This window comes from Montipora capricornis, chromosome 8, assembly GCF_036669925.1.
Source record: "Montipora capricornis isolate CH-2021 chromosome 8, ASM3666992v2, whole genome shotgun sequence".
In the NCBI taxonomy this organism is placed as follows: Eukaryota; Metazoa; Cnidaria; class Anthozoa; order Scleractinia; family Acroporidae; genus Montipora; species Montipora capricornis.
The window spans coordinates 48869477-48889476 of NC_090890.1; the positions used below are offsets into that span (position 1 = coordinate 48869477).

At 40.6% G+C, this 20000-nt stretch overlaps 2 protein-coding genes across 2 annotated transcripts in view; one reads left to right on the top strand and one right to left on the bottom strand.

Moving 5' to 3' along the window:
* LOC138060594 (uncharacterized) overlaps nt 1-636 on the top strand; it is a 1946-nt gene extending 1310 nt beyond the window's left edge. The window contains exon 1 of the mRNA XM_068906433.1: nt 1-636. This exon is cut by the window's left edge and continues 1310 nt beyond it. Coding sequence (XP_068762534.1) covers nt 1-422 — 422 coding nt within the window. The 3' untranslated portion in view covers nt 423-636.
* Nucleotides 637-2609: 1973 nt separating this feature from the next.
* LOC138014088 (polycystin-1-like) overlaps nt 2610-20000 on the bottom strand; it is a 57654-nt gene continuing 40263 nt past the window's right edge. The window contains exons 16-25 of the mRNA XM_068861116.1: nt 18776-18887; nt 18315-18430; nt 16567-16608; nt 15733-15981; nt 13781-14380; nt 11693-11923; nt 9469-10748; nt 8327-8561; nt 6585-6750; nt 2610-4834 (exon numbers count right to left, since the gene is read on the bottom strand). Coding sequence (XP_068717217.1) covers nt 2610-4834; nt 6585-6750; nt 8327-8561; nt 9469-10748; nt 11693-11923; nt 13781-14380; nt 15733-15981; nt 16567-16608; nt 18315-18430; nt 18776-18887 — 5256 coding nt within the window. The remainder of the gene's footprint in view (nt 4835-6584; nt 6751-8326; nt 8562-9468; nt 10749-11692; nt 11924-13780; nt 14381-15732; nt 15982-16566; nt 16609-18314; nt 18431-18775; nt 18888-20000) is intronic.

A 20000-nucleotide genomic window follows, 5' to 3' on the forward strand; every position in this document is an offset into this window, starting at 1 on the left:
CAGCTCCTTGGGGACGTTACCGAACTCCGCGTACCGAGAGAATAACAGCGGACATCGTTATAATGAGCATGCTCTATGAGTCCTCCGCAATTGTCTCCATAAATGGATTCTTTCACTTGTACCAATTCCTTTTTGTGAAGAACATCTCCTTCTGGTTATTGATGGTATCTTTTACCAAGTTGACTGCAGTTCCATTAGTGATCGAGTGGCTTTTCACAAGTATGTCCTTAGCGATTGAAACGCGATATCAGAATTTGGCCGTCATGGCCGTTTGGAGAAAACACTACAAAAGACACATTCTAGTTGCCGTGTTGAACGTTTTACCATTGGCTATTTGGGCGAGTGAAACTCTTTTCACTTTAGTCCAGGAACGATTTAAGGATCCTTTGCATGAACTTCCTTGCAAAATGCCATTTTCTTAAAATAATAGAACAGTATTATGAAAATGGTTGATTTTAAGCCGAGATGTGTATTTCTCGATGATAAGTGAGTTATACACTGAAAACATCGATAAATTTATATGCACATGTGAATTTGGATCAAGACATGTAAATGGTATGCAAATTACACTAAAAACGCTGTAAATTTACAACGAATGTATGGAATCGTTAGTGCCTTTGCCACGCAAGAATTGTGCTGATCATACTTTTGTAGCTTGTGTACTGATACATATGATAACTCTTTAACATTAACTGATAAGCCTTCTGAACCCCAAGCCGAGGCAAGAATGTATAGCAACAGGATGCTGGCCATCCCATAGATCACAAGAATGTCACGGATATCTCCTCTTACCTTCTTCCACCCCCCCCCCCCCCCCCAGCGCTTCAATAACCCCTCCCACTCTAGCAAGAAAACCTTGAACTTAAACAGCAAATCCTCGATCAGGATGAGTCGTGTATAGTGAAAATCTGTCAAGTGCTTGGGGAAATCGCGGGTTAATTGTAACGTTTAACCCAGCTTGCGTTGTTTAATGGTGCAAACGTTCATTTACATCAGGACTGAAAGTGAATAAGTCCAATTCGGACAAACAGAATAACTAGATTCTCCAGTGAATAATCTTCGTTCCTTCAATTGATGTTCATCATTCATCATCATTTATTTGCCTTTATGTGTACAACAAATTTTAATTTAAAAAACATACAGCAGGTTGTAAGGCGAGGAGACCTCAGGAAACCACCAGGCTCATAGGAGAGTTTCAGCTATCTTTGGCCCTTCAACGAAGAGAGAACCTCTTGCTATCATATAAATTTAAACTAATACCGAGTGAACAAGTAGTGCAAATTCAGAAAATCCAGTAAAGGGGGACCGGAAAAATTTTACACTCCTCCCCCTTCCCCCCACCACCAAAAGGTCAATACACGTGAGAAATACTAGTAAACGCATTCTAGAAATTACAATATTCATCTCTTGACTTGATGATGATATCCATCCATGGGATTTTCCTATTTAATGGTCCGCCATTACTAACTTCAACTTTTGAGAGAGCTGGATCGAGGAGAGAGTTTAAGAATGCAATGTGTGTGTACGCGGCTGAATTAATGCGCAGCACGGGGGTTTCGATCTTTCAGATTATTTTGCACAAAAAAGCTGCATTTTAAGCTAGCGAGTAAATGACGTCACTTTTCCCTAGATCCAACCTTATGAGGTCCCATCGGTCAGTTTTGAACGTGAGTAATGGCGGACCGTGAAATCCAAAACTTACACTCAAAGTAAACAGCCTCAAAATTTTGCAAGTCAGGTGTTAAGCAAACACACTTTCAAAATCTGAAGAAAAAAAGGAATTGATTTTTTTATCACAGTAGCACTTAATCTCGGTGAATTAAATGAAAAGATTTATCATGTACCGATAGAGACTCAGGAAAATATCCGAGTGCTCCTTTGAGGAGGTCGAACCTAGTTTAGTGTGCTTTTCTTCAGTGAAAGAGCATCCGAACTAGCAATCGGAAGGTCGTAGTTTCCACCCCTGCGACAGAGCACTCGGCTTTTTCCTGAGTATCCTCGAGGCCTGTCTCCCATGAGTCTCCTATAGCTCTGCCGTAGAGCATCCGATCTAGTAATCGGAAGGTCGTATGTTCGACCCCTGCAACGGAGCACTCGGCCTTTTTCTGATTATCCTCGAGGCCTGGCTCCCATGAGTCTCCTATAGCTCTGCCGTAGACCATCCGATCTAGTAATCGGAAGATCGTATGTTCAACTCCTGCAAGGGAGCACTTGGATTTTTTCCGAGTATGCCCGAGTCACCATCGAGAAACAAATCGTTTCATATTATTCACCGAGGTTAACATGTAACATCTCTTTTAAGTACAAATTACAAACCTGTCAAAAGATCTCTTCAGTGAAACGGATCACGTTTCGACGGTCTTGAATATTATTATCGAGTCAAGAAAAAGAATTCTTTAAACACGGGATAAAACAATGGTTAATTTAAAGTGTCAGTGAGGTATTCAAGTTTTATCGCAAGTGAAATAAAGAGCTTCAAGCCTTAGTATAAAGCACTAATAGAGTTAGTCATAGTGAACAATTTATCCAGCCTAAAAATTAACCACGTTCGTTTAAAGTGTGTAAAAGTTAGATGGCTTTGCTTATGTCAATAAGCAAAAATAGACAAGCTAGTCTTTGCTGCTAGATTTAGGACGCGGAAAACTGTCATTTTCTGCCTCCTTCATGAATATAGTGATGGGTTCGCCCAATTGCACAGAAGAAGGTCGAGATGAACTCACAGGGCCCTGAGGTCTTTCCGAAGTTGCAGAAGCTGGTGGAGTTGCCGTATAATCAAGCCCTGTTTCACAACCTTCATTTGCGCAGCAATCAGCATTTACTCCACTATCTCCGGTGCTGTTCTGCCATGACCTTCTTTGAGGCATTGTGAGTGACGCAGTGCTTGGAGACGGCGAAATTGTACAGGTGCTCCTACGTGGAGAGGGACAAGAGGGTTTTCCTGGGAACGATAATGTTTCTTCTTTTCCTGGCGCAGATTCGTTGCATTTTTCTGTATTATCTTTTATTTCTTCCACGTCTTCATCTTCATCATCATCATCATCATCATCATCACACTCATCCCCAAACCCTTCCTCAATCTCTTGCTTAAGCTCTTCGCCTATTTGTTCTTCTTTATACATTGTATCGTCGTTGTTCAGGGCCTCTTCCTCCTCCATTTCTTCCTTTGTGTATTGCACCACATTTTGCTCAGCGCTATCAACGGTCATATTATTGGATGATTCCGAAATCTCATCATCGGAGTCTACGTCGTCGCTTTCGTTATTGTCATTATGCGATCTAATCTCGGACGACAATGACGATGGTTGTCTTATCCGAGAAGCGGCCAGAAGCATTCTGTCCAATTCATTCTCGCAGTACTTGTGCATGAGTGTGTTCATCACTACTGTTCCATCATACAAATCATTTTCCAATACTTCATTATCTGACTGCAACACTAATGAAACGACTTTACTTTTTTTTCGCGACCATTTGTCGGGCTCAAACCATTTCATATCTCGCGCATCTTCAGCACACAGGTTTCTCATGAGGTACAAACTTGCCTCGGCCTTCTCCTCTATTGTTTGGACTGTCTTCTCGAGTTCACTCTTCGGCCAGGTGTACTCGGGGCGAATGGGTGGCTCCACGAAAAGTCCTAAGAACGCCTTGACGCGGTTGGTCAAAAACTCTAGGATTTCGTACTCATTTGACTGCTTAACAGCATCTGCGCGAACTTCTTCAAAACTGTCGCATAAGATCCCAATGAACATGTTCATGATGATGAACTGGAAGATTACCATGAAGGAGAAAAACACTGCCGGTCCGATTATACGGTGAACGTCCACCAGGTCATAGTACTGGAAGTTCCCAAGCACCATCGCCATCATCGAAACCATGCATCTGACGATCGAGCGGTAATCTTCGAGTGCAGTTCCAAAGACAAGCCAAACCAAGAAACAGTAAGCCAAAAATATCACAAGGAACATTACCATGAAGCTAGCTACCTTGGATGCACTGGATTTTAACGCGCTGATTAAAACGCAGATCTTTCGATTAAATTTTAGCAAGCGTAGAAACTTTAGATTTAGTAATAGTACTGCAAAGGCAAGCATTACGTTCACTCCTTCGTTTAACAGCACCACGTATTGGAAACTCACAAATTTGGTACGGTCTTGCCGGAATTCATTGATGGCTAACTGTAGAAAGCCCATTCGCATGAAGTACAAAATGAGGGCTGTTAATGACAGGACCGTAATGGCAATGTCGGCAATGTTCCAGACATTCTTCCAGAATGCCTTGCGCTCCTTCCAAAGCCTCTTGCCATCTCGAACAATCCACCTCATCAATAAAAAGGCAAATATGACTTCACAAGTCAGGAGAGCCGCTGAGAAGTTCCCAATGTACCTGAATACTCTGATAGTTTGGATATTTACGAAGATTTGCCCATTGCCAGTTGGTAGGTCCTCAAATAACAACGTGGCAACACAGAGCAGGTTAACATTCACATTGTAAAGACTTAACTCAGTAAACAGAGCGCGCGTGTATCGGTCTATCCAACCACTACTTTCTAAGTTCTTCAATTTCTGTATTGCTGAGGAGTCATCAGGACCAAGCTCAACTACGTATCCCCCTCCCTGATAAGAAGATATCTTTCCCATGTAGAGAAATCGGCTGTCTTCTAGATATTGCCACGGCGACAGAATTGGTTCAGCGATGGATTTGTCGTTAAACGTCAAGTTTCTTTGCTCTTGGTTGGACCATCCTTGCCCAAAGTCTTTTGTTTCCTCTTGTGACAGAGAATAAAACTCGTTACAGTCCGGTATGGTGCTGATGAAAACGTTTGGAACTTTGCAAGTATCTAAAAAAAAATTAACTAGATTCTTAGCACCGCTACACCCTGAAAGGCAATCGCCGGCGAGAGAATGTGAACCCTCTTCGAATGAGAGACCAGATACAGTAGCCCATGACTAGGAACGTGCAACTTCATTGTATCTGCGGCGGAACAGTGTTTTTACAGCCCGAATTATTTTTAGATTGATTTTACCGCGAAACCAGACCTTTCCAGCCTATCGCAAGTTTTGCACTAGACATTATTACCCATGGGATTGAAAATGGTCACTCTTACAAGCCATCTGTGGAAATGCCGTTACATAGACCTAGTACCGGTACTGGAGTCAGGTGCTTACATTTTGCTAACATCTCCTTCTTCTAGCTCTGTATCATTTATAGATCTTCTTTCATTGTTTCAAAACGTTCTTCACCTTTACTTGTGAATAAATATCACAGGGTGCGTCACCTTTATTTATATCTTTCATAATTAGTATATAAATATAGACTACTGAAATAGATTAGAGCAGTGTTCAATTGAGTGTCGTAAAACAAATACCAAACGGCCAATCCTTCGGCAATCACAGCAGGGGGAAACTGCTCAATGAACCAATCCAAATTCATGGAAGTTCCATGTAACTTGCTCAAAGCGCGATAAATATCGCGCGTGCAAGTCGGAATTTGTTTTTTTTTCTATTTTATTGGTTGATAAACTGGCGCGATTAAAAGCAATCACCAAGCGCAGTAATAGCCCTTATGCGTTATGAGCAACAAACTTGTAAAGAACACCCAAGTGCGAACAGTATTGCATGTCCAGATGATGTCAATAATTTTGTGCAAACGAGGCTTGGTGGTGAACTTTTTGAGCATATGACGTCATCATGCATAAGGCCTATTGCAATCCCGTTATTCCTTTTGACAGACATTTGAAAACTGCCCTTACAATGTAATTTGAGAGGCGCGGTGGCCTCATGGTTAGAGTTCTCGACTCCGGATCGAGTGGTCCGGGTTCGGTTTCTGGCTGGGGACATTGTGTTGTGTTCTTGGGAAAGACACCTTAGGCTCTCACGGTGCCTCTCTCCACTTAGGTGTCTAAATTGGTACCGGCGAAATGTTGGGGGTAACCCTGCGGTGGACTAGCATCCCATCCAGGGGGGAGTAGAAATCCCAGTCGCTTCATGCCACAGAAACCGGAGATAAGCGCCAGCCTGATAGGCTTTCTTGCTCGTAAGCAGGGACTTTACCTTTTTTCCTAACAATGTAATTCATAATAATAATAATAATAATAATAATAATAAAAGTCTATTGAAATTTCTACAAGCAGCAAAACGTGCAAGTATTGCAACAATGTAAAAAGTTAAGAAACTTAAGAGGAGACTGTACACATGCATAAAAAAACAAAGAAAGAAATAAATAACAACGAACCCACCCACAATCCCACAACCATCTAAGAATTAAACAAGTAGCCACAACCATCTAAGAATTAAACAAGTTGAAAAACACATCTACAGTATAAACGTTTTCTTTAAACCCTCGGTACGTATATTTGGAAGTATAAAATTATGGCCACGATCCCGTAAGCCCCTCGCTGTTTTTACTTTGGAAGATGGTCTTACAGAACTGTGACGTGCCCGGGATCCGACACCATAGTGCTCCAAAGTTTTATATCCCTAGAATATATATGGTCACTCATAGTTAAAAAGCTACCCGTATACCCATACCGAAAAGCTCTCTTGTTAATTTGAAGTTAAATTCCAGACAGATAGTAAAATTACTTTTACCTTTCTTTATTCTCAATTGCCGAATGCGACCAACACCCAACACATTAGATACATCACCGCTTTTTATGATTCCCACGTAAGGATACTCTTCTGGTGTATCTGTGGGAAATAGTGTTGGAATCAAGCTGGATTTCGCCCATGGTAGAAATGACCCTCTCCAAGTTAACTGAAAAAGAAAGATCCATTACTTGAGATATATGCTTTCAGACGTTATAAGAAAAAAAGCTCATGTCCAGAAATTCAAGCAATTAGATGCATGTCCAAGTTTGATATCCAACAACAACTATTCCTTTAGGTCTTAGCGTTTGCTAAGAGAGAGCGACTTTCATATGACCTTGAAAAATAAAAGCAAAATCAGAACGCAGACAAAAATGTAAAACATTTAATTTGCTCATCGAACAAAAACAAACTAGCGCCAAGTTTCATTGGCTTAGCGAACACGGATGCAAACGACGTCATTTCCCCATGGAACTTTCTGGAAAGTTTCGCTTTGACGTCATTTGATTGGACAGTCGAACTGTTTACTGCCCATATTAGGAGTTTCCTTGGCAAACATTGGTCCGTGAAATAAATTGCGGACACTTTTTCAAGGTCATAGAGCGAGTAACAAGCGAGTGTCGTAAAACCAAAACCAAAGTAATTACTTTGGCCAGTCACAAAGGACGGAGACAATCCAGTAAACCAATCAAAAATCGAAGAAATTACAGGTAGCAAAGCGCGGGAAAATGGTATGCATTCCTATAAACGTGTGATGTTGAAGTTGCGGAAAAGAGCCAGGAGACACTTCGTGACGCTTATTGAATTCACGTACATCCAATCTGTACCTTTGTGGAAAAAAATGAAGGTCGCTAAGGAATCCCTTGCAATAATCTTGATTCTAATGATGTTGGCTCATCGTATGTTCCCGGGGTTGATTCTGAGCCTTACCGACCACGGTGAGTAAATGTTGTTTTTTTTTTTCGGCGAGATTTCGCTTTGCTACGAGAGTTTATTTTTGCCTGGTACTCCAGTTTTCCTCTCTCAGAATCAACATTTTTTAATCCCAAGCGCTGAATATATTTGACTTCAACAACGCCTCCTTTTACACCCAAGGTGATAGAAGTGTTTACATGGCAATATTGAACGTGAGTTATTCTTGAATAACTGGGACTAAATACTAGCCTGCCAAAGCATACGTATTTCCGGCGGTCGTTACGTCTGCTTTCGTAGCCTAGTGCCGACGGTTTAGATCACGGTCTGCGAAAGCAGACGTATTTCCGGCGCTCGTTTCTCTCCCCTGGACATCTAAATCTACTTTATTGACTGATAAAGCAGAAAACTGCATCACATCAGTGTAAAAGATATCAAATAAATAAATTCTACAACATCATCATAGAGAATAAAAAATTATTATCATACAGTATAAAATAAAAATTAGAATTACCTAAAATAAAATACATCAGAACCACTCCCCTTGGCTAGAAAGAATGTCGCACCCGGCATACTTAAACTGATTAAGATCCTTGATATTCATTACATTACCGGAGAGTTTGTTCCATTTTGACCAAGAGAGGCTCTCTTGGTTAAAATTACAGGGTCCTAAATCTCATTTTTAATCCTCTTGTTAACCGGTGCGAATCACAGAGCAGTGTTGGAAGAAATCTAGAGCGTTTCGAGCAAGAGCTAAAACCAAGTAAGAAAGTAAGCAAATTCAATTGTGTTTAACAAGAGAGATAGTGAAATTTAGGTACACTTTTACATACAGTGCTAAACGATGTCTTGTCGGAGTCTCCAACCACCAACAGGTTGTTGACTTCGTCGCTCACTTTGTAGGCTTGATCATCGTGGTTTCCATAGGCAACAATAAGCGCTATGCAAACGACAAGAAAGTGGGTGATGATTTCTTTGATTATGGCCTGCATTTCACACTGCTTAAGTCGCAATTTTCTCGCCGTTTCTAGTTTCTTTGCGTCTGGTGGTTTGGTTTGTAGGATCAACCTGGGCACAAAGCAAATCAATATGGAAGTTCAGTTTTTGTCTTAGTCAATCATCTCTCAAAAACCCAATTTATTTCCAATAAAGTTGTCACTTACAGCTTTACCGCTGCGTTTGCAATAGAAAACCTTACTTCACATAAGCAATGAATTGTACGTAATGCAATGAAGCGCCCGGCGAAGCGAGTTGGCACATACCACTTCTATTCGACATAGTCGCTTATTGCAATATTTGATATATTACCAGATAACTCTGGGGGTTTTTCCTTTTCTCATGACGAGGTTCAGGTTTTAGCGGAAAATTATTACGTTAAGCCATATTAGTTTAACTCATATCATGTAAAACTTGGGACGGATAACGGATAAGCTGTAAGGAAAGCAAAAAATGCTTCACTATAGGCTAAGAATTAAACAACGGAAGTTAGATTGCAATTAGAGAGACAGTATTACTTTTACAGCGTTTTAAGTGTGAATAGTGAGAATGCTCAAATTCGATACGTTATCTGTCTTAAGGAAATTCAGACCAATGAAATAACTTTGCTACCCTTTCGTACTATGAATTAGTTTTAACTAGAAACGGCTCCGTATATTTTTAACCAACTACATCGTGTACATGCTTGAAATAAAAACTGTCTGTCTGTAGATGTTACTGAATTAAGATATCATAAACGCCCCATTGGTTTTGGATTTTGCGGCCCACTAACGTCGTGCTTTTTCCAACCGAACCGAAACTGTTAGCATAAGAAAAGAGTGCCGGCAATTTCGGGAGGATTTTTTTCCTTGCAGTTGTGATATCACGTTCAAACCAAGGATTTTTTAACTCTAGATCTCCAAACAGAGCAACACTGGATGAGCATATGGTTTTTACTTTTCTCGAATATACATTGATTATCATTGCAAAATATAATCACCTAGGTTTTGGCTCTTCGTCCGCCGCACTGATCGTCATCAACTCCTTGTCAGCTGTCAAAGCCAGATCTTTAGTATCACCCTGTTCGTCCTCATCTTTATCTGGATCCTTGATAATCAACGCAAAGAAAGCTGCAAGAAGAAGTACTTTGAATGGCTGAATCACTATTATCGATTGGAAAAAGGACACCAAAACGGACGTCAGCCACTTCTCGGACTTCTCCTTTCCAAATGTGTTTCCATACAGCGTGCAAAATAGTCCGCAAGTTAGTGACGACACCACCACCAAAAAGTACGCGATATAAATGCACCAATGGGGAAACAAAAACCTTTTTTTAGTCCTTCTGTTAACGTTGTCCGATTCATCCTCTCCAGTTTTGAAGACAGAGAAAAGAGACTCCCAAATAACGGCTACTTTCGATGACTTTTTGTGCTCGTCTCTAATAACTTGGAGAACTTCATTCCTTGCCACTTTGGGGCTCAACGGTTGTGGCTCTTCAACTTCCTCGTATTTTTTAGACTTCGAATTGTCTTCTTTCGGTTTTAATTTGCGAAAAATTGACACGATAATCACATTCACCGGTAAAACTACAAAGCTACTCTGAATCCCTATGATTATTTGTTTGACGCTGAAAATAAAGGGACCAATGTGAATGGATTGGGTTGAAGAGGAGTTATCGTCAGTGCCAACCTGATAAAACATCAGATTGGCTAACATTGTGCTGAGCATCAAAGAGAGGCAACACGACAAGCGCTGGACACGAGTGAATGAGCTTTTTGGTGGGCGCGTGAAAACTGAGAGCCACAAGTGTCCATCCAGAAGATTTTTTCTTGTGGCATTGACGAACAAGATATTGAACTTTGTGAGTTCTTCTTTCGTTGCCGTTTGAAGCCTTCTGTCAAGCGAACCGTCTCCTTCTTCGACAGCAAGCCACTGGTTGCAAACAAACCACCATTTCGAATCTGTCTGTAAGTCACGGATAAGCACGCGGAAAAGATACCATGCTGGTGATTTGCCTGCGTTATTATGCCAAACATGGATCTCCCTAATCCATCCAAGAGATTGTGGCACAGTCAACAGAAATTGGTCCACTTCGTCTCGACCGAACTTAGAACGATTAGGATCTTTTAACATCCGGGGTTCACTGTCACCCAAAGAGCCAAACAACTGAATGAAGACATCCGCAGTTGTCCGTCGTCTCTGCTGGAACCCAGTCTGAAGAGTGATCTCGTATCCGTAGATATCTCGGGGGTCATTTGATGAAAGAGGTGTGACACCGATCTACAGGGAAAACAATAGTATCTTGCGTCACTTTGCCGTTCTTTGTATTAACTGACTTCTAGACCTTATGTAGGAATTTAAAAAATGTTTGCGGCTGCATAAACACAAATATCATGAGCAAATTCCACCAGAGTTCCTTTAGGCCTAGATCTAAAGGTATTTTCGTTGGGTTCGTCTTCGTTTATCCCCACAATTCCTTACTGAAGGCATTTTTTTTTTTTTGCGCAGAAATTATCGAGATTTCACATGAGGCTGGGTCAGTTTAGTAATTTATTTAGGGCAGAAATTATAGAGTGTTTTCAAGTGACGTCACGGCGGCCATATTGGTGTACCTAAACAATAGAACGGCGACCATGTTGGTGCATCCAGCTAATCCTCAGGGAATTGAGCTCTATTATCATGCAAACGTTTTCTTTTGTTTCGGTGGAAAAACAAGGTTACTGATCACGTGACTGAAAACACTCTATAAAACCAGCGGGCCATTATACCGTTGGAACATTTCAATGGTGACTACCTTGCAAAGGCCCAGAGGCATCAAAATGGAAATATGTCTACTCAAGTCTCTACCCGAAATATCTCTACCTAGTCCACCGAAAGGGATAACGATCTTGAGAGACAGGTTTTCGCGCGACGCCATCGATGCCATGTTGGTGGACGAAAACAAAAGATCTCTCATTAGCTCCTTTTGTTCGTCCACCAGCAATTGTACATTGCAGCATTATTATCTGTGTCCCCAAAGATTGGTTGCAAACCACCAATTGCTGAAGAATCTTTTTGTCCGATCCGTTTTTTAGAGTTTTTGAAAAACGTAGCCAATGCATTACCCCACAATATAAGTCGGGTAGCCGAAGTTTTCATTTCTGCGTTATTTCTAAAATATGCATTCATGTTTTATTAACCCAAATCAAGGTCAATACGGCTTCTTGCTTGTTATTACATGTTACCTTCTCCAGATCCTTTTTGTCCTTCCACCGTGCCCAAATAGCTCCAATGAAATACAAACCAAATATTGTGATAACTGTTGCAAAAATAGCAGGGTTCGAACCAATGTCAGCAAAGCCCTTAAATGCTGCATCAAAGTCGATTGGATTCGGAGCTACGAAGAAACCGCTACCAAAGTTGGTTAAATGCGTGCAGAGACAAACGGTTGTGTCAAAAGTGGTCTCCGGGGAAACCTGGCGAAAATAACGTAATGTCACAATTCCATAACTCAATATGTTTAGGATACTCTTTACCCACGTATGTATTGTGCGATACGAACGAGATGGAGCATTTGCGAGAGACTTACGATGGGGCAAAGTTATATTTTGAGGTAACCTTTTCGTTGACATTGCCGTCGTAAATCCTTCCAGGTGATCTGGAGACGTAATTCGGAGGACTGGAAAGAAAAATTTGAAAGCCGTATCCCACAACCGCGCGCGGCCTTCGGTGTTGTTTCCAAACTCCCTCCAGTACTTCCATCGCCAAAACTCAACAGATCATTCCGTGTCTACCACATTTCCTGTTACTGAATGAACATTCAAGTAGACCCGGCAAGATTTAACCTTGCCTCTGCCATGCTGAATTCGGAAATAAGGCAAGGCGCTGTTGTGGGATACGGCGTTAAAATTTTTCTCCCCAGTCCTCCGAATTACGTCACCAGATCACCTGGTTAAGTGGGCACCTTAAGATCTAGGACGGCAACCTGAGCGACAACGCCACCAAACAATAGACGTTAATGAGCAAAACAATGGCTCTGCGCGTGTGCTTTAAAATTTTTACTTTCTTTCCCCTTTCTCTGCCAATCTGCAACATCTCAAGTTCTAAGGAAGACGCGAGCGCACAAGGGCCAATCCTTGATTTTCTTTCTTAGTTTCAACACTGTTCCTCCCAATTCAGTTCCTGGATAGTTTGGATAGTTTGTGGAAGTTGAACAAACTGGAAAAATCACGAAACACTTTAAGAAACATAAACTAGCAATATTAAACTACGTTTTCGCGGTTGTCGCCGTCTTAGATCTTAAGGTCCATTTTATCTGTTTTTAGAATGGGTACGGCTAGATTTTTGGGGCGAAAAAAACATTCGGCATTAAGCACGAGCAATCCCTCGTGCGACGATTTAGTTGCGGACCAATCGAAGGCGTTCTCGTTAGATTTGACCTGATGATGAGGTCAAATCTAACTGGCCATTATTTGACGAAAACTATATTCGAAATTTACCGTCGTTTTCAGCTAAGCGTGGACACATGACGGGAAAACATTTTCTAATTGGCTGCAAACGTGACAAGTTTTGGCTGCAAATGTGACAAGTTTTGTCTTTAATCATTCAAAGTTTGAGAGATGTTCATGCAATTGCACGTTTTCCTAGTATGGCGGCAAGACTGGACACCGAAAACTTTTTCTAACAACTTGAGCCCAACCCGATAAAGTACGCTTCAATTAATTTCGAACTATCGCGCGCAAAAGTTTCAACTATTTGCTTAACGGTTGCCAAACTCAAACTTCCAAGAACACGTTTTCCGGTCATGCGTCCACGCTTAGATGATACCGAAAAGTATAACATATGTACTTCAAACCACCCTTAGCCGAAGGGGAAAAATAGAGTGATATTTCAGGAACAGGAAAAAATTGCGTCACTTTCTACAGAAAGTAAGGAAAAGTGCGAGAAATCCTAACCGAGGCTATAAACCCTTTCGAGCATTCCCTTAGCTGACACAGTTGTTAAAAATGAGTTATATAACAACAAACGATAAACAATAAACGATAAAAGGGTTGAGAGACTTACCCCTTTATAGTAACAAGTGTCCCCCCCCCCCCTCCCCCCTTAATCTCCCGTTAAGACTTACTTTATCCGTCTCCAAAATTGACTGGAGAAGGGGAGGGGGTGAAGTGCAAGGGAAAGTGTAACGTAAAGACGAATTTTTCATAATTGTGGTCTGTCCAGTAGTGTCTCAACTACTTTCGTACCTTTTTTAAAGGTTCCTAAAGACATGTACGAAAACTTGTATATGTATGTGAAAGTCAGGACTTGAATGCCTATTTAAATGAGCTTACCTCACAGCCAGATCCCTTCCACTTCTCTTCCTTCTCGTCCCAAAACGTGCAAGAGGCAAAAAATGTAGATAAGGTGTAATTCATTTCACTGCACGTCTGATGTGCTTGCGAATCATCATCGTTATCATCAACATACAGGCCTAGATAATACGTCCCTGCCTTTGAACTGAGATTTTTAAGTTGCAGGTTGGAAACAGAAAACCTAAACCCTTGTCTTCTGTCATCTACGCCAGGACTAATGTCCACGGTCCAGTTAAAATCGGATATCTCTGTGGTAGGACGTGAATCTGTGCGAAAATATATTCGAAATTTGCGAGAACAGTTTACCAGCTTTGGTAGAACTATGCCGTGAAACGAGTAAGTAGGGTCTTTGGCTGTTATCTTGTGAGTTTTCATCTTTTTCTCCTCGATAGTGAAATTTTCCAGCTCCGGTCCAATGCCTGCTCCTTGTCTAGGAATTGTTATGATGATGGGCACAGGTAGATTTGACACTGTGATTGGGTTGCCGCGACAATCTTCAAACTGAAGGCCAAGGCAGCTGCTGTCAACTCCAGATGACGAGTCGTCCCAATTGAACGGGTTACTTCTGCTGTTTAGGCCCTAGCAACAAACAATTTCCAAAAAACGTTATCAAGATTGTTGTCCCCGAACCGTTCAGTGTTAGGTAAACTCTGAATATTCGGCTCGGATGTCAGGTAATTCAACAAAAATGGAGAGAAATTAGCATTGCGTTTAAGTGAAACGGAAATCGGCAAACGGCAGGCCAAGTTCTGCTCGTCATAAAAGCGTGAATTTCTAATTGCAACTTGATTTTTTTTAGACGTTACTTGATTGATATCTGTGTTCACTGATATCTGTTTGAAGAAATTTGAATGCAGCTCCAAAAGTTACAATTCAAAGACCCAACGTTTCCAAAACTCCCGTTTAGTGTCTTCATCGAGGGTATTATATTATTTATTTTTGCTCCCACCCAACTCGATTAGCTATGCTATTTTTGGGTGGAAATTGATCGGTAAGTCATTTTGTATGTTGTTATAATGTTGTTCATTGTATTAGTTGTAATTGTATGATATGATCGTTTCCCTTTATGGCAAATAGGCCATTTCCGAGTTCACGTCGGCCTCCTCTTAAAAGCGAGTCTAAGTGCGAAGTTTTCTTGTGAAATTAGTTTTCAATTATAGCGCGGTTTTCAATTGAGTGTCGAGAGTTATTAGCGAATTGCTTCAGTTTTGCATTACTTTACTCAGTTATATTGGTTAAAAGTTCTCGCGCCATTTTTCAACCAATCAGAAGTGAAACCGAAACCAATTGTGGCTCGCGCATGCACATTTTTCTGCACTTTGTGTCGGCTACGTGTAATTACTTCGAGTTTTGATTAGTTTACTGGATTGTTTCCGTCCTTTTTGATTGGCCAAAGTAATTAATTTGGTTTTGGTTTTACGACACTCGATTTAAATTCGCTCTATGTAAAATAGAACAAATGGGCCTTTTCCAAGTTGCTGTTAGTCTCGGTTTCGAAGTGAGTCTTGGCGCTCAACTATTGTAAGAGAAATGAGTTTGATTTGCATAAGAATATGCAACTCATTTACATTTGAATGGTTGTGCACCAGGACTCGTTTTGAAACTGAGACATGCAGCAACTCGGAAATGGGCTATTACCATCACAAAAAACTTCGCAATTAGACTCGCTTTGAAGAAGAGGCAGACGTGAACTCGGAAGTAGCCTATTAGTAGCATATAAGAGGATGAAGACACCAGACAGGAGTGTTGAAACTTCTGAGTCTTTGAATTGTAACTTTCTAGGCTACCTTCAAATTTCTTCACACCAGTAGCATCACACAATTTCTGATGGTGAGGTCTACTTTCCCTTACTAGGGAACAAACTGAGTTTCTCCAAAGGGCGCGTGCAAACTGACATAATTTAGTCTTCGGTAAATAATTTAACGGCCTACCTTGGCCACAATGTGACAATCTGGATCATGCTCACTTCCAAACATCTCCTTAAGGTCAGGAAGAACAAATGTCCCTCCAGCTATGGAGATGTTAGCGGCCGCGAGGTCTTCCACGCTCCTTTTTTCGGCAATCGCTGACATGCGTTCGCTTCCAAGGATTTCTGGTTCTTGTCCGGTCACCATGTACTCCGAGACGATACCCAAAATGTCTTCGACGAGATTCATGGAGATTTTAGTCGTATTGCGCGCCTGGAGGAAAAGTAAAATTGAGTATTTCACTCATTAAAAATTGACGCTTTGTACCTTATTTCTGTGGGCTTCGAATCTTTGATCTTCCCCTGGCCGTTTCTCTTTCCTTAATTATTGCTTGCAATAGAGGATACTCAAAACTCCAAAGGAATACCTAAAAGTTGGGTGACTATCATGGGGAAACGCGAATTTCGTAAACTTCCTTTGTTCTTCTTCGACAGTGAACATCTTAAAATGAAACCTTACAGAACCATAATCATAATCAGCAACCGATCACACAATAAGATGGGCAACAATTTTTTTCACCGTGAACGCCACAAGAGCTTGTGAACAGAACAAATTTTCCCTTCGAGTTACTTTCAAATTCCGAGTTGCCAACCCGAAACATAAAATCTAACATCTAATCTGCATGAACAGTTTACAAACACAGATACACTTTTTTTCGAAGTACCTGCCTATCCCCTCTCAATGCAAACAGTCGCCAAAAAAATTGTAGTTGTCTCGTGAATTTTAGAGTCAGATTATCTCAATTGCCTCCCTCAATACACTGATCAATATCAAGAAGAATACACAACTACAACTTACAGCTTTCTTCAATTCGTCTTCTTCAACTTTTAGTTCATCTATCTTGGGTAAGTGGAAGAAAAAAAATTCGCAAAAATTAATTAAACGGGCTTAAACTAAATCAAAGTTTGGTATGGCACACGAAGCTAGTAAAAGTATATTCCAAGTCATAAAATTTTCGACCTCGTGGATACTGCGTTTATACGAGTGTTCTGATTGGCTCATGGAATTTCTGTAATCAGTACGTGGAACGTATGATCGAGCCAGTTGACCTCTTTAGCTAGTACGTTTTGTTTTCTCATTTCAGACCACGAGATGTTCCCATATACACGTGCATGAGACGACATTTTAAAAACATTGTTCCCTAGAAACGGCTTGGAAACAAAAATTTTGACTAATATTTTTAAAAACAACGCGGTTGACATGAATTTTATTTTTTCATGCCTGGTCAAAATCGAAAGGCAAGGTATCTACCACTTTCCACGTATGTGGTACGTAGTGTATTACTCGGGCATGAAAAAACACGCAAGAATTTTTACTTTAAAGAAAGAACACCGATAGCATGAAAAAAATAGCGTCATGCCTGGGAAATGCTTAGCCCCATACCCAGAAGAAAGAAGCCTCTCGTATCCCGCGGGTTTCTTTTAGGAAGGCGACTAGGGTTGAGCTTGGATCATATGCTCGGCATGAAAAAAGACGGATTGTCATGCCGGGAAAAGTCAGCTCTTCGTAGCAATTTCATGTGTAGAATGAATTTAAGGTACCCCAAAAGAGCGTTGAAGTATTGTGGTTTGGTTTGACCCAATTAGGAGTGCCCTGTTGATGATTCAAGAACCTAAAAAAGGTATATTTTATTTACTGCAACAGATGCAAAGATGTGATGTATCAAAATGATGTTGGGGTAGCCCTTTCTCTGCTACTTTGAACCAGTGCTTTGGTCGAGTGTCAGAAGAGGAGCTCCTCGGCAATTACAAAAAGAAAAGTTCACGTAAATTGACCTTGCCCAATCTCCTTTCAGCTTTCCCGGCGATTATTGCACACCGATAATATATCTATAACATCCCAATAAAAAGGACTCATGCAAGCTTTCTTCAATTTATTTGCGCAAGATGTTTTGAATGCCAATAATGCTGCGTCTTGGAAAACAGTGGTTATAAGTTGTTGTTTTTTTTCCGAACAATTTCTTTGAATATTTTATAATAATCAGTTTCATGGTAAACATGATTCCCTCCTTTTCAAATTTATTTTCCGAGTAAGTGAGGGTACCCATTCAAATATCATTTGTTGTGCCTCGATCATGATCAACCTGTCACGGTATTCAGACCGCATGAAGTTACTCTATTAGAGTAATATCACGTGGTCTGAAATGGGAAAACAAAACATACAAGCGTAGCTGAAACAATTGGGCCGGGTTGGCCACTCATACCATCTCAAATCCATCGTGCGCATGGAACCTTTGTTAAATATTAAACGCCTTTTATGTAAAACAAAAAGTCCAATTAAGGTCGATAAGGTTCTAGAAACAAAGCGAGGAACCAGATATGAATAACTGCCATCTTCTACAACCACGTCTTCTTGTTAGGTTGCGAGAATACCACCTTCAAGGAGACCTTTTTGTATGCAGCTCTTGGGTCAGTTCAACCCAGCTCAACGGTCTGGTTTCCTAAGTCTTCTTTAATTGTAAATCACCTTCGGAAATACTTCGACCGATGTTAGGAAAACTCGGATTTTTCCGAGTCGCCAGCGACGAATACGTCCCTACACCTTACCTGTTGTTCTCTGGTGTTGACCTTTGTCTGATCTCCCTTTTGCTTCTCCTTTTCCAAAAACGCTAGACGCTGTGCAGTGTTGTCTCGCTGGCACTTTGAAGCGGTAAATAAGTTCCCTGTAAACGAAGTATAAATTCAAAGATTTTCTAAGTTGAATAATGTACAACGAATGAATGGTACATACAGATTAATTGACTTGAATGACATGCAGATAAATAGTTTGATAGGTAGCTTTCGTTCAGTTGTTGAAGTATGGTTTGCCCAGATGTTTAAGTCTTCTTTGCACTATTTTAGTTGTTCCCTCAATTGCAATAGTCATTTTCACTTCACATTGACCCGGGAATGATTCCGAATTTGAGATCCAACTTAGATAGTAGAGATATTTCGCGGAGCAGTTTGTTTAACAAACAAACAGGAATGAGACAAGAGAGAGGATAAATAAACTATATCAATATAGTTACCGATATTCTCTAAAATAACAGCCCCAATAACTTTTATTTTGTCCAAGCAGTCAGCACATTTGCTCTTCGAAAGCGTCGAGACAGTCCTCGTTAGTGTCTTAAGCATAATCATCTAAAATAAATATAAATGACCGTCAATCAATCTATTTCTTTATTTCAGTTTCAACTGCCATGGCAGTACCAAAGAGAGGATGAGGGGATGATAATGATAATTTTCAATCTATTATAAGCTTTGCTCCATGCTTTGAAAGTTATTTTGGTCTCGTACCCATGGTCGCGCTAACCAATCAGGTGTCTTCTTTAAAATAGTCGCGCATCATGACTACGGGATAAATTTAGATTGAAAAAAATTATAATTGGAAGAGGCTCATGTGTAATGGATGTGTTCTTTCTCCTCATCGTCTCTTGCAGTACATAACCACTAAATGGGGTAACTATAATAAGTTAAAAGAAAAATGAAATGTTAAGATACAAGAAGTTCAGTAAACTATATATAACACCAAAGAGTAAAATTTACCCAAAGTTTTTTCCTTTTTTTTTTAATTTACACAAATTGGCCTTGTCCCCACCAGCGTCAGAAAAGTGTCTGTTTTTAAACCTAGTTTTGCGGGAAATAAACGATAGACCAAATCGGCTACTTAGTGTTGTACCCAATAGACCATATTCGTATTCCACTGAGTCCAATACTGAGAATACGAAAATGGTCTCTTCAAACCCTTTGGGAATAAAACGTTTCTTCCCAGGTATTTCCATATCACGTAAATGTGAATATAATAATGCAAATACAAATACGCAAAGAATCTTAACTCCGGGAGATTTGAATTGGGTACAACATTGAGTTAGTCGATTTGGTCTTTTGTTTATTGTCCCACAAAACTTGGTTTAAAAATAAACACTTTTCTGACGCTGGTGGGGACAAACCTGATACCAGATTCTTACTCTTGGGGTAATGGACTCTTGATGCAGTATGCACAGATACGAATTCGGGAGAATTCAAAGAACTGGGCAATACAATGCCACATAGAAAGCGGAAAGATTTGTTTGTATAGGTGAACCCTACTGACTCCAAACGCGAGAAAATGATCCAAACTCCCAAGGTATCGGAACAATGAATGCTCTCAAATTCCCTCAAGATATGTGTATGAACGCGAGAGCATTCCATGATTTGTGGCAACAATTTTCGTGCCACTTGTCCCACAACAATGTTGCGTTGCAAGTAGAGATG